General features: G+C 43.9%; 1 protein-coding gene across 4 annotated transcripts; it reads right to left on the bottom strand.

The window, feature by feature from the left end:
• Positions 1–717: 717 nt before the first annotated feature.
• On the bottom strand, positions 718–14,307 carry ZNF549 (zinc finger protein 549). 4 transcript variants are annotated; one of them, NM_001131986.1, is given in 4 exon segments: positions 722–4,375; positions 6,329–6,455; positions 10,491–10,529; positions 14,020–14,186. In NM_001131986.1, coding segments are annotated over 4 exon segments (1,923 nt in total). In that variant the 5' UTR covers positions 14,053–14,186; the 3' UTR covers positions 722–2,651.
• Positions 14,308–15,213: the final 906 nt, after the last annotated feature.

Raw genomic sequence — 15,213 nt, 5'->3', positions numbered from 1 at the left:
CTGAGAATGAGACTGATGAGAATAATGGCATAAAGAGTTTGGCAGACAAGCTATATAGGAAGTGGGAATAACAAGGGCAAATTTGATTGTCTGGTTAGCTCTTTTAAAAAAAAAAATGATCTTGTAAAGATAACTGGAATTTGGCAAAATAACAAAAATTAAGTATGCGTAAGGGATGGCAAAGCAAAATTAAGAACTCTTTCAATGTGTTAAGGTCAGAATAACAGCAGAGAAATACTGTAAACTGACAGAAATTCTAATATTGCAAATAATTTACAAAATAAATACCTTATGTATATCAGTTGAGTAACAATGTTTCCAAAGTTCCTATAATTACACAATTTTTTTTTTTTTTCCCGAGATGGGAGTCCTGCTCTGTCACCCAGGCTGGAGTATACTGGCGCAATCTTGGCTCACTGCAGTCTCCGCCTCCCGGGTTCAAGCAATCCTCCCACCTAAGCCTCCCAAGTAGCTAGGACTACAGGCACCCACCACCTAATTTTTGTATTTTTAGTAGAACGGGGTTTTGCCATGCTAATTTTGGTATTTTAGTAGAACGGGGTTTTGCCATGTTGGCCAGGCTGGTCTCAAACTCCTCACCTAAGGTGATTCCCAAAGTGCTGGGATTACGGGCATGAGCCACCGCGCCCAGCCGAGGAATAAAATTTTTTTAATAGCACCAAAATAACAGTAAAAGAACAAACAGACAAATTAGACTTCATCAAAATTAAGAACATTTTATTTGGAAGACTATGAAATAAGGTGAATGAAAAGACAAAATAGAATATATACACACATATTTCTTATCTGTTTTGTTTTTGTTTTTTGAGAAGTGTCGCTCTGTTGTCCAGGCCGGAGTGCAATGGCGCGACCTTGGCTCACTGCAACCTCCACCTCCCAGGTTCAAGCAATTTTCCTGCCTCAGCCTCCTGTGTAGTTGGGATTACAAATGGACGCCACCACGCCTGGCTAATTTTTGTATTTTAAGTAGAGACTGGATTTCACCATGTTGGTCAGGCTGGTCTCGAACTCCTGACCTCAGGTGAGCCACCTGCCTCGGCCTCCCAAAGTGCTGGGATTACAGGCGTGAGCCACCGCACCCAGCCTATACACACATATTTCTAAGACAAGACACTGAGCTTACATGACTATCAAAACCCATTAATTGGGCAATCAACCATACAGGCAGAATTCTTAAAAAGATAGAAGGTTTTGTGTATGAAAACTGCACCTCAATGTTTTAAGATAAATGGTTCCACACAAAAATATGTGTCTGCCTCTCCTTTTGGAAAACCAGACTATAGGATAACACAAGATTTACTTATTATTAAGGATTCATCTCACAAGTTAGGAAGGACAGCCTTCTCAGCAGTGGCAATAAACGGGAAGTAATAAAGATAATTCCTAACTGGCACAACAGATCTGGGTGAATCACAAAAACCACATATCTGGAAGGCAAGGTGTATGTTCTCTCAAATCCTGCTTTCCTGCCCGTGCTGCAATCATCTGAAAAACAGTACATAAGTTATGAGAGTCCACAAAATCTTTAGATGCCTTATGCCGACGATGTGTTGCTAAAGGAGAATCAAAGGTCTGAGGTCCTGAGAATTTCTATATACCCCCAAAGCATGAAGCCATAGTAACACAGACATATCTGGATGCACCTTTGGATGGGACACATTCACTCTTCTTTGCTACAATCTTTTCTACTCTGTTTATCACACCTACCTCTCTGGGCCAATTACTGTTCTTACCGGGCCCCAGTAGGTCTTACAACCAGTGACCTACCTACCAATTCAGTCCTTCAGTGCCCATGGCTACAATGAAGGACCTGGGAAATAAGATGACATGAACAGTGCTAGGAAATATGGAGCATCACTGCAAATAAACAATTCATGCAGGTCCCAGCACTTGAGTTTGTCACAAATGCCTCTTCTCAGGGAGACCTCTGGACCTACAAATAAATCTGGCATTGACACCATGATTAGGACCACACAGCTCTGCTCTCCTTCCTAGGAAACCTTGGAAACCAATAAAAATTAAGACAAACAGGACTAAGAACTATTTTCTGATCTCATACTATGTCCCTGGGGGGACATAAAGTTGGAGCTGTTCACCCTTCACATTGGCAGAACACATACATCAGCACATGGTAAGACAGCCCATTTCCCTCTTGGGTAATGTGGGGGAGGGAATATCCCACTATGGCAATCACATAAAAAAAAAAAAAACCTATGAAGAAGGTAAACCTCCATGGGCTATAAGAATCCAGATTGCTCTTCTTGGTCAAAGTTGGGTTTTGTCTTTGCCTTGAACAGTTCAGCAAGATGGAAGAGGACCGTCAATAGGCTTTTATTATATTATTCCCTTCAGAATTTGGTGAGCACAGTGGTCTGCATTCCTTGAGCACATGTGAGTGACTGATGAAAACTGTGAGGATATGCCACATGGTAGTGTCTGTTGTTACACTGGGCAGATTAGAAAGTACAAGTAATCTCTGGAAAGCTTCCCAAGTACTTGGACCTTGTAGTGAATCTTTCAACTACTGATACGCAGATATATGAGGGTGAATTTCTGTCTGTTGGATCCCTTGAAAAATCAGCTCTCTGGTGATTTACAATGAATAAGACAATTACACATCCCAACAATTGCTAGGGCTCTTCTGTTATATGTACCTTCTGGTGCCTGACAAGGGAATATCTTTTGTTGAAGGCTTTCCCACATTTACCACATTCATACGGCTTTTCTCCAGTGTGGATTCGCTGATGCTCAACAAGTTTGTTTTTATAGATAAAGGCCTTCTCACATGCAGTGCAGTTGTAAGGCCTCTCTCCACTGTGAACTTTCTGGTGTTGAACGAGGCTGGTGCGGTGTCTAAAGCATTTCCCACATTCACTGCACTCACAGGGCTTTTCGCCAGTGTGAACTTTCTGGTGCTCAAGAAGTCTTTTTTGGTGGCTGAAGACTTTTCCACATTCATTGCACTCACAAAGTTTTTCTCTAGTATGGATTCTTTGGTGCTGAAGAAGTTTAACCTCAAGGTAGAAGCCTTTTCCACATTCACTGCATTCATAAGGCCTTTCTCTAGTGTGGATTTTGTGATGCTTAATAAGTGTCTGTTTGGAGATGAAGGCTTTCCCACAGTCACCGCATTCATAAGCCCTTTCTCCAGTGTGAATTCTCTGGTGTCGCATGTAGTCAGATGAGCGGATAAATGATTTCCCGCATATGATGCATGCATAAGGCTTTTCTCCAGTATGAATTCTCTGGTGCTCAAGAAGTCTTTTTTTGTGAATGAAGGCTTTCCCACATTCTTTGCACTCATAAGGCCTTTCTCCCGTGTGGATTCTCTGGTGATCAAGAAGTGACTGTTTGTATATGAAGGATTTCCCACATTCACTGCACTGATAAGCCCTTTCTCCAGTGTGAACTCTCTGGTGTCGAATGCGGTCATAGGAATGAATAAAAGATTTCCCACATTCAATACATACATAAGGCCTCTCTCCAGTGTGGATTCTCTGCTGGTGTCCAACAAATGTTTGTTTGTGGCGGAATGATTTCCCACATACATTGCACACATAAGGCTTTTCTCCATTATGGGTTCTCTGGTGTTCCACAAGTGAGTATTTGGAGCTCAAGGATTTCCCACATTCAATGCACACATAAGACCTTTCTCTAGTGTGAATTCTCTGCTGGTGCCCAACGAGTGTTTGTTTATGGAGGAATGATTTCCCACATACATTGCATACATAAGGCTTTTCTGTATTATGGGTTCTCTGGTGTTCAACAAATGAGTATTTAGAGTTCAAGGATTTCCCATATTCCCTACGCTTATAAGCTTTTTCTCCAGTGTGGACTCTCTGATGCTCAGTAACATGAACTTTCTCATTGAAAACTTGCTCACATTTGTAACGTCTTTGTTGAAAGGTCTCCCTGCTTCTATGTGCATACTCTTCTCTGCTGTGGGTGGTCTGGTGTTGAAGAAGGCCCAGGATGGTTGGAAAATCCTTCTCAACATCTTTGCATGGGAAAAGATTGTCTGACAGAGGAATTTTGCAGCTATTCAGAAGCAAGGCACTGCTCTCCTCCTTTCTGATGTGTTTCTCTCCACTGTCCTGGTTCTGGTGCTGTTGCAGGTTAGAACCAAATGAAAACCATTTCCCACTGGCCACAGAAGTATAAGGTTTCTGCCAGGGAAGTGTCCCCTGGTGCTCAGTGAGATACAAAATGTCTTTCATGACCAGGATACACATCTCACAAGAATGAGCATTTGGGATGGAAGGACCTAGCTTTGGAGTCCTGGCCTGTGACACTCCTTGTGCAGAAATAGTCTGCTCAGAAGGGGCCTCCTCAGCCTCTATTCCATGCAAACAACCTAAAAGCATAAAAATGCAAGTGAAGTATATGCAGACTGTGGTGGAAGGAAACAGCTCTATTACAAATACCTGTGGAACACAGGGAGGGATGAGTCCATGGTTTTTCTTTTTCTTTTCTTTTTTTTTTTTTGAGATAGGGTCTTGCTCTGTCACCCAGATGGGAGTGCAGTTGCAGTCATATCTCACTGCAGCCTTGACCTTCCAAGCTCCAGTGACACTCCCATCTCAGCCTCCCAAGCAGCTGGGACTACAGGCATATACCACCATATCTGGCTAATTTTTTTTTTAATTTCTTGTGGAGATACGGGTCTCATTATGTTGCCGAGGCCGGTCTCAAATTCCTTAGCTCAAGTGATCCTCCCACCTCAGCTTCCCCAAGTGCTAGGATTATAGGCATGAGCCATCGCACCCAGGCCATGGGTTTGTTTTCAGGACAAGGGAGCTGGAGTCAGGTCAAGGAAGATAATACTTGCAGTATTAGGCCTCTTAAGGTTACCATGTAGGGGAAGACCCATAACCAGCAAGAGAACAAGGAATCGGGTACTGTGGTGGGAAGAGAGGCAGGGGGTATACAACTCCCTTCTCTGTCAATGGTTTTCAATAGGACGTTGTCTGATGGAGACAGGGGAGACCTGCATAGAATGTGTGTCACCCCACGAAAATGCAATTACAACTGGATAGCTGATGTTTGAGAGTTTAAGTAGACAGTCTTTGATTTATAATGGTTGAACTTATGATTTTTCCACTTTATGATGATACAAAAGTGATGCATTCAGTAGAAACCATACTTTGAATTTTGAACTTTTCCCAGGCTAGTGATACACAGTGTGTATACTCTTGTGATGCAGTGGTAGCAAGCTGCAGCTCTCAGTAAGCCATGCAATCACCAGGCTAAACAACTGACACTCTACTGTGTTGCTTAGCTAGGATGTCTAATAAGTTGGGTGTATTAAATGCATTTCTGACTTATGATATTCTCAACTTACAATGGGTTTATCAGGATATAACCCCATCATGAGCTAAGGAACATCTGTATCTGCACAGCTCATAATATTAAATACATTAGGTATAGGCTAATGTTGGAGAACACAGCAGAATAGGAACAGGAGAGATGTGGAGAACAGAGGTGGGGGACAATCACAGTAGAAACGACAAGTAGGCAAATTGTCAAGTAGGCAGAGAAAAGAGAAAAATGAGGTATGGCCATGAGCCCTGGCACCAAAATAGTGGGGAACATAGGACATTTGCCTGGTATGATTTGAGTTCAGCCCTCAAATCATGCCCTCCCACTGCTCCTACTCACAGGTCCCAAACCTTGTTAACCCCCCTTGCTGTGGCTGAAGACTTCACTACCCTTTCAGGAACACAGGCCTTTCCCCTGTCCCTGGCTTAAGTCAGGAGACTATGTGGGTCCTGGAAGGTAGAAGAAATCCTAAGGGAAAAACAGGGAGGTGGGTCAACAACACTGGCCCAGGGTGCCCCAACCCATGACAGACTACAGGAGGGAAATTCATTACAAAAAAACCCTTGGGAGAGGGTCTTGCTGTCATAATCTAGGGTTCCCTACAAATAGTAACCATGTAAGTACCTGTAATTCCTGAGAAAGGGAGGTCCAAAGACATGTCTACTAAAGGCAGGGGGAGAACCTGTAACACAGGTCCACCACAGAACTGAACAGTTACCTTAGCAAGGAGTGGCAAAACCAAGTGGTGTCAGTTAGGCAAGTTACAAGAGTCTGAACCCAAACTCTTAACTAAAAGGCTTCAGGACAGTAGATGTTGGGGCAGAAAAAACCCAGGCCTGGCAACCACAACGCCTATGTCTTCCACAGGTCAAGAACCAAGGAAAGAAGAAGGGCCCATGTCCAATTCTGGGAAAGACAGGAAACTCCTGGAAAAAGGGGAAGAGCAGAGTCCAGCAGAGGTTGATGGTGTGGTTTTAAGAGATCTTACCTACTGAGGCCATAAGCAAAAAGTTCTCCAGCATCACATCATGATACAAGCACCTCTGAGCTTCATCAAGGAGGCCCCACTCCTCCTGGGAGAAGTACACAGCAATATCCTCAAAGGTCACATGGCCCTGCATGATGGGGGCAGATGAGATCATGAGCAGACTCAATCCCCAGGAACCCCAGTAAATCTCCCTCCTCCCTAGTTCTCCAACTCAGAGGAGATACCAGGTCCTTATGGTGTCTCCCACTGGGCTCTGGGCCTTACATCATGGAATCTCATCCACGCTCCTGCTAGTTCACCTCCCTGGAGACCCAGATAAACTGAAACCTGTGCTTACCGTCTTGGTTTAAAGTGCCAGTACAAGGATCCTGAGTACAGCCATACTCTCTCCCCGGTTGCACACCATTCATGGGAACACATCTCCAGATCATGACTGCTACACCTTGAACTCCACTGCCCTCAGCATCCATGACACAGGTACTTCACTGGCTTCTCCACATGCCACTCTGCTCAAGGGACCCAGGCAGCACTTGCTAAATGCAACAAGGATCCAGCACCACCACACATCTTTGTTAGACCCAAGCCAGAGGCAGTCTCAGGACTGTTATGAAGACTTCCCCATCTGGCCTGGCTGTTTGTTCCAATTTCAGCCACTCAGACCTTGTGTGAGCTCAGGCTGCCAAAGTCCACTTCCACCTCAGTGTTGCCTGTGCTGTCCCCACACCAGTCATATCGTTCCTCTCTCCACCTATACTCAGTCAAAGCCTAGCCCCCAGCTGCTCCCACCTCAGGCTGAATGACTCTCCCAGTCAATCTCATTTGCTTTTAACCTAATCTGTCACACTGTCTGAACTACTTAGGCCCTACCAAGAGTTACCAACAAAAGTCTGAGCCAAGAGAAGGGAGAAAAAGCACCAGCCCTGACCTTGGTGTTATTTGACCTCTATTACTGCTTTGCCTCTGAACGAATCTCTTAACCATTCCCCATTTAAAGACTGTGCCAACAGCTGGACACCCGTTTCATCCTACCCCCACACACCCATGGTTACTACTCTTCTTTATCTGTCTTAGTGATGGTTCCCACTTCTATCTAGGTGACCACGCAAGAGACCCAGTCATTAGAGAATACTCTCTACACCCTTCCTCACTGATGGGACTGCCACTATGACCTGAAGAGTGTTCCTCTTAAATCTGCCATGGTCCACAGGCCAGCCACTGGCTGATGGACAGCTTTCACTTGGATCCTTCCCTGAACTCCACGTGTCTGTCTCTTGCTGTGCACCTAACACCACCACCAAGAAGTCCCAGCATGAGACTCCACATTGTCAAGGCCTAACTCCTGGACTTTGGTTTCCTATTCTGCATGTAAGGAGCTTGGAAGTGGCCACTCTATCACAATAGCAAGTAAAGAGTTAGACTGAAAAACGGACAATTCTTCTAGGATCCACACTGGAAAGATAAGGAAGGGCACAGGACACACCACTGCCCACAAGACTGGAGAGACAAACAAGGGAATACAGGGGAATCAAGGCTCACAAGAGCAGAAACTCATGAAAGGAAACCATCATGCAAACTAGTGCCAGGTCAGGAAAACCCAATCTATAACACATAAATTGCTGGAAGGTCTGTGTGGACAATTCTGTGAGCTGAAAATTCAAGAGGCACTCAGTGATGGGGGCCCCCACAATCTTGCAATATTTACCTCCAGAAACTTAACCAAGTTCTCATGGTGATTACTGGGGAAAAAAAATCCCCTTGTGCTTCCAGCAGAGAGGGGAAAATGAATCATTTTAAAATATGCCATAGCAATGTGTTCCTCTAAACAAAGCCTGCCCTTGGGAGACAACAGTTAACCAGAGCCTAACCTGCAGAGGTACTATCAGACCCTAATCTATCTGGGGGAAGGGAAATAACCAACTACAACCCACTCTAGTATTCCTCTTCCACATAATGAGAGAGAAAAAGCATAACAAAACACAATTTAGAAACACATGTGAATTTCAGTCAAGAGGAACAGGCTCACTAAAATACTGAGACCTAACTGCGGGACTTAAAATGCTTCCCCTGCCCGCTGACACACCTCACCACCACATTATTAAAGGCCGATTTACAGCAATTCCTTTTACTGAGCTCATCATGTCTAGCTATTGAGAAAACATCACAGGCACTTTGGGAGGCCGAGGCGGGTGGATCACCTGAGGTCAGGAGTTCGAGATCAGCCTGGCCGATGTGCAGAAACCCTGTCTCTACTAAAAATACAAAAATTAGCTGGGCGTGGTGGCGGGCGCCTGTAATCCCAGCCACTCGGGAGGTTGAGGCAGTTTCCAAAAAGATATAAGAATCCTTAGCACATACATGCCTGACCACAGAGCATCAAACTATATGAGGCAAAAACTGACAGATCTTCAAGGAGAAACAGATCAATCCACCATCATAATTGAAGTCTTCCACACTCTTTTCTATCTGTTACTGACAGATACAGTGGGCAGAAAACCAATACACTTAGCTGAATTCAACAACACCATCAATCAACTGGACATAATCACCATCTTTAGATTACTTTGTCTAACAAGAACAGAATACATGCTGTTCTCAAGCTCACAGGAATATTCAAGACAGACCACATTCTTGGCCTGTTTTAGAAATCTTTAAAACTTCCTATTTTCCTGATGCTTCAACATCCCCAATACATTATGAGCAACCCACCCCAGTGACCAGGTCCCCATCATGCTAAGACTGGTCCCTGTCACAACCTCCGCTTCTTTTCCTCCTTTGACTGTGACTGAATGACATTCAAACACAGTAGGAAAGGCATCTGCCCACAGGTCCTTGCTCTCCCTCTTGGCTCCCTGCCTGCTTGGTTGAGTCCACTCCCTGAGAGCTCTTTCCATATGGCTCCATGCATGGTTTGCTGTGCCACCCTCTATGAGGACCTATGAATATAATAAATCCTTTATGCCTCTCAGAGTTTCATTTCCATGGCAGTGTTGGAATGATCCTAGAGACCCCACGAAGGTCACTTACTCCCCAGTTTACAATACACAGTCATAAAACACATCTTAATAAATTTACTAGAAATAATACAAGGTCTGCTCTGCAATCACAATGGAATTCAACTAGAAAGCAGTAATGGAAAGAGAGCTGGCAAATCCCAAAATACCTGGGAGATGTAAACAAGACAACACATGGAACAAAGAAGAAATACTCAAATTTAAAAATATTTTGAACTAAATGAAATGAAAACACAACTTAGAATTTGTGAGATGCAGTGGAAGCGGTGCTTAGAATAAAATGTATAGCACTGAATACATATACAGTCGTCCCCGCTCTTAGCCACAATTTTGTTTTCCATGGTTTCATTTACCACTGGTTAACTGTGGTCTGAAAATATTACATGGATAATTCCAGAAATAAACAACCCAAAAATTATAAATGACGTGCTTTTCTGAGTAGTGATAAAATCTTACACTGTCCCACGCTGTTCTGCCCAAGACATCAATCATCCGTTTGTCCAATAGATCCATGCTGAATACACTACCTGCCTGTTAATCACTATGTGGCCATTTGGTTATCACATCAACTGTCTCATTATCACAGTGCTTGTGTTCAAGTAACGCTTATTTTACTTAATACCCCCAAAGCACAAGAGCGATAATACCAGCCATTCAGATATGTAAAAGACAACCTGTGAAGTATTTCCTTTAAGTGAAAAGGTGAGAGTTCTTAACAAGAAAAAAAATATTGTACTCTGAATTTGCTAAGATCTATAAAAAGGACAAATCATGTATCTGTGAGACTGTAAAGAAGGAAAAAGAAACTCATGTTAGTTCTGTCACAGCTCAAACTGCAAAAGTTTTGGCCACAGTGCACAGAGACTTGCAGTTCCCTATATGTGCCCGTATCATTCTCATCTCTAAGCAGTTGGACATGCTGGCACCTATGCCCAGGAAACCTTTCATCACTTCATCCTATTGGATGCAGAAATGGGAACATTTCTGTATTAACTCCTGACCCTGATTAATCATCCTGGGCCTGAGGTGACCCCAGGGACCCAAGATGAAGGAAAAAGAGTCCCAGGACATCAGTGTTACCTGCATCTGTGGGCCAGAACCATGGCTTTAGGGAACAGGGCCAGTGAAGACCTGGGACTTCTTCCACTTACCTGTGATGGTTTCACAAACTCTTCTGTTACCATGGGAATCTGTAGGAAGAGGGAGGCTATGAAATAAAGGTGTTCAAGGTGGCATTTACAAAGGGTAAGTTGCTCTTGCCAACTGTGTGACACTAGACAAAGACCTAACCTCTCTGAGGTTGCCTTCATCTGTAAAATGGAAACACTTAATGGTGGCTATCTCGTAGTGCTATTGTAGGCATCAAACTCATTCATACGTGTCCAATGCTAAGATTTAGCTAGTACTGACTACTGCATTAAGATTTCTGTAAACATTTTTTAAAATTTTGGTGTTTCTTACTTGCCATTTAAGTCTTTATGTGAATGTGATATCTTTTCAAATTATTAGAGGCTTCTGTGATTCTTTGACAATAAATATGTAGCGTCTTTTCCCACACCATTCTCTGACTCTTATACCAACTAGGTGTCCTACAATTCAATCCTATTCTAACACTAACTACCTGGAGTTGCAGCTAAACCAACAGGTTTAAGGGCTCAGTCGTACAAAACTGCCCTCACTTCATATGCCAATTGCAAGCCAATGTCCAGACCACCGTAATTTTCTCCCCTTGGCTACAAATTTGGGGGCTGCCATGACTTCTCTCCTTACGTTCAATAATTTGCTAGAACCACTTACAGAACTCAGGAAAATACTTTACTTATGTTTACCAGTTTATGATAATGGATGTAACTCAGGAACCGCCAAATCAAAGAGATGCATATGGCAAGGTACTGGGAGAGGGGGTAAGACAGAGTACTTCCATGCTCTCTTATGTCACTCTCCCAGCATTTCCAAGTGTTCACAACCTTGAAGCTTCTAGAACTCATTGTTCAAGATTTTATATAACCTAATCTCCAGATCTCTGCTCCCCTCCCTGGATGCCAGAGGTGGGGCTTAAAGTTCAAATTCTATAATCACTTGATTTGTCTGGTGACTGACTCCACTCTGAGGCTATCTAGAGACTCCACCCTGTCTGCTCACCCTAAGCCATCTCATAAAATTCAAGTATGGAAGTCTTCCCTTATCAGCTGTTTTGCTATTTGCAGTTTCAGTTACCCACATTCAACTTCAGTGTGAAAATTATAAGTATTAAATTTCAACTTCAGTCTGAAAATAGTAATATTAAAATTTTAATATTAAATATTAAAATTCTAGAAATAAACAATTCATGTTTTAAATAGTGCACCATCCTTTATTTATTTATTTATTTATTTATTTATTATTTATTTTTGGAGACGGAGACTCACTCTGTCGCCCAGGATGGAGTGTAGTGGCGTGTCTCGGCTCACTGCAAGCTCCGCCTCCCGGGTTCACGTCATTCTCCTGCCTCAGTCTCTGGAGTAACTGGGACTACAGGTGCCCACTACCACGCCCAGCTAATTTTTTGTATTTTTAGTAGAGACGGGGTTTCACCATGTTAGCCAGGATGGTCTTGATCTCCTGACCTTGTGATCTGCCTGCCTCAGCCTCCCAAAGTGCTGGGATTACAGGTGTGAGCTACCGCGCCGGCCAATAGTGCACCATTCTAAGTAGTGTGAGGAAATCTCACTCTATTGAGTTTAGTCCCTTCTTCATCACAAGAAGGGTGAATAGTATAGTAAGATATTTAGAGAGATACCACATTCACATAATGTTTTTTACAATTTAACTTTTGCTTTTTTATTGTCTCAACTGCAGTTACATAACTTTTATTAACTTATAAAGTATATTATAATTGTTCTATATTATTTCCAGTTATTACTGTTCACCTCTTGTAGTGCCTAATTTATAAACTGGATTTTATTACAGGTATGTAGTCTAGGAAGAAACATAGTATATATAGGTTAGGTACTAACTGCAGTTTCAAGCCTCCACTGGCGGTCTTGAAAAGTATCCTCTGAGGATAAGGGGGAACTACTGTTCAGACATTCATTGTTCAACTACTAAATGGTATAGCCTATTGCTCCTAGGCTACAAACTTGTACAGCAAGTTACTATACTAAATACTGTCAGCAATTGTAACACAGTGATAATTATTTGTGCATTTAAAGATTTATAAACTTAGAAAATGCAGTTTGCCTCCTGATGAGAAAGAAAGAAAATGAAAAGGTACAGTAAAAATATGGTATCATAATCTTATGGGACCACCGTCATTGATGTGGTCAACATTGTTGTTATGCGGTCCATGACTTATCACAAGACACTTTTCACTGAGGAAATTACAACGATTTTAGGAATTCTGTGCCAGGAAAGCATGACAAAAAACAAACATTTATTTTTTATTAGAGCACAGAGTTATAGTGACATTTTAATCGGTTAAGTAATTGCTTGCATAAATTTAATTTGTTAAATCTATACAGTCTAAACTTGTATTTTCCTGGGAGAGCTGCTCTTGCTGGGCTTGGGCTGCTCTGCTAGTCTGGCTGACCTTTTTCTGGCTCCACATAGAGTGAACAGTTCGCCAAGTCTTCTGAATGGTGACTCTACACAGTGTCCCACCCTCAAATCCATCCTATGCAGTGTGTATTCCTTACACTTTCCCTTTGGAAGTACCCCCGGAACCCCATGGCCCTCCTATCTGCAGGCAGCTTCGCCAAGGCCGACCCACACTTTCCCAGCCTCCAGCCTCAGCCCTCCCTCTCTTCAGCTCAAACTAAAACCTTAAGATTTCCCGTCTAAATTTAAGGCTTGGCCTGAGTCTAGGCCCCAGCCTGTCACCATTTACACATCACTGAGTCAGTCTCCTCCCATGAATTTTCTACTTATGATTCCAACTGCCCATGTAACAACTTCACTGTGTGGCAGTTTAGAAACACCACGTCCAAAATTCAACTCCTACTATCTCCCTGAAACCTGCTCCCTCACCAGATTTCTTTGTCAACTCTTCCAGATGTTCAGGTAAAAGAAAAACTTGGGATCATACTTCACTCCCACTTTTGCTCACAGGCACAAATGATGCAGCAGAAAATCCTGCTGGCTTTACCTTTAAGATCTACCAAGATTCTTATTACTTAGGTCCCTTCAGCAACCCGTCTGGTCCAGAATCCACCATAATCCTCCTGGAGTCTACTACAGCAGTCTCCTCACCAGTATCCCTGCGTCCACCCTCATCACTCCGTAACAGTCTGTTTTCTCCACTCATTGCCTTTGAAATCTTTTTTCAGACCCTCACTCAGATCGTGTTCTCCTTTAGTTCACAACCCTCCGTGGCTCCCAAAGACTCAGAATTAAAAGCCCGGCTGCTCAGGCTGCCATGGCAGCCGTGCCTTCTTCTCCTCATTCTCTCTGCTCCCTGCAGACACCGGTCCGCCCCCAAGTTTCCGAATGCTCGCGACCCCAGCGCACCTCCCAGGCTCTGCGCGTGCAGCCCCCAGGGTACGCAACGCTCTCCCTTCTTCACCTCACTGCCGTCAGCTCTGAGGACCCCACCCAGAACTCCTCGCTGTCCTGGAGAAGGGGCCTGAACTGCAGAGACCCACGCAGGTGACCCCAATCCGGGGCCTGAGGACCCAGGTGAGGATCCGAGGACTGCGCTCTCACCTGCGGCGTATTCACTAGCGCTGCCGCGGCCATGGGACTTTGGGCGGGGCGGGGCCTGGAGAGGCGCGCGGTAAAGCCCGGGACCCGGTGTGCGTGCGGTGGCAAATCGCTGGGCGACGCTCAGACCGAGACCAGGCAAGCTCCTCTGCAGGCGGACACCGCGGACACCACCTCCACCGGTTTCCGGCTCCAGTTACCTGGCCCGGACCCAGCGAGCCGGAAACGCCTAGCCAGCGGATGCGCTCGCAGGCAGCAAAAATAACCACCACCGGAAAGACGCCGGAAGATTCTGTTGTATTGCGCACTTACGGAGGTGCCCCTTTCCTGGGCAATGATTGGTCCAAGGCTCCGGCACGCTCAGCGCACAGTATTCTGGGTTGTGTAGTTCCTACCACGCCGCAGTCCGCGGCGCCATGAGGACTCAATCCAAGAGAGAGAGGGCAAAAGAAAAAACCCATCAAACTAGGGTCAGCAAAGCCTATTACATACACAGGATAAAAGAATACGATTTGATCTTCATTTCCCAACACAAAAGTTGACATATATTGCATACAGTACATTAAAAATTTTGACAATTGGGAATTGACGCAGCCCTTAATTTTTTTCTTTTTTTCTTTAATGTAGAAACTATAACCAAAAATAAAATTCAAAGGCCTCCCAAGTATCTGAATGGACCCCTCCTCTCAGCATTATAGAGTTAACCTGAAAATCTAGTTCAGGCCATGATGGAAGAGGGGTTGGATATGCCTCATTCTACTCCTACAGCAATAACATCAGCATAGACCTTAAGTCTGATAAGAAACATTTACAATCTATTTCTCTGAAACTTGCCACCTGCAGGCTTCATCTGTATGATAAAACCTTGGTCTCCAACCAAGGTGATCATTAACAGTGGGGTCAGCATCCCCTTATCCCACACGTTTGTGTTTATTCTGTTTTTTTGCCTCAAATGTTAGTGACCTAAATTACATAATGTATCTATTATCATAAGTGGAACTGAAATGAGATTGCAAAAACATTATGTCATCTTTTTCTTTTCTTTCTTTTTTTTTTTTTTTTTTTTTTGACAGAGTCTCATCCTGTCGCCCAGGCCGGAGTACAGTGGCACAATCTCTGCTCACTGCAACCTCCACCCCCCAGGTTCAAGCGATTCTCCTGCCTCAGCCTCCCGAGGAGCTGGGACTACAGGCATGC

This window comes from Pongo abelii, chromosome 20 (genome assembly GCF_028885655.2).
Source record: "Pongo abelii isolate AG06213 chromosome 20, NHGRI_mPonAbe1-v2.0_pri, whole genome shotgun sequence".
NCBI classification, from domain to species: Eukaryota; Metazoa; Chordata; class Mammalia; order Primates; family Hominidae; genus Pongo; species Pongo abelii.
This window is presented reverse-complemented; position numbering and strand designations above follow the sequence as displayed.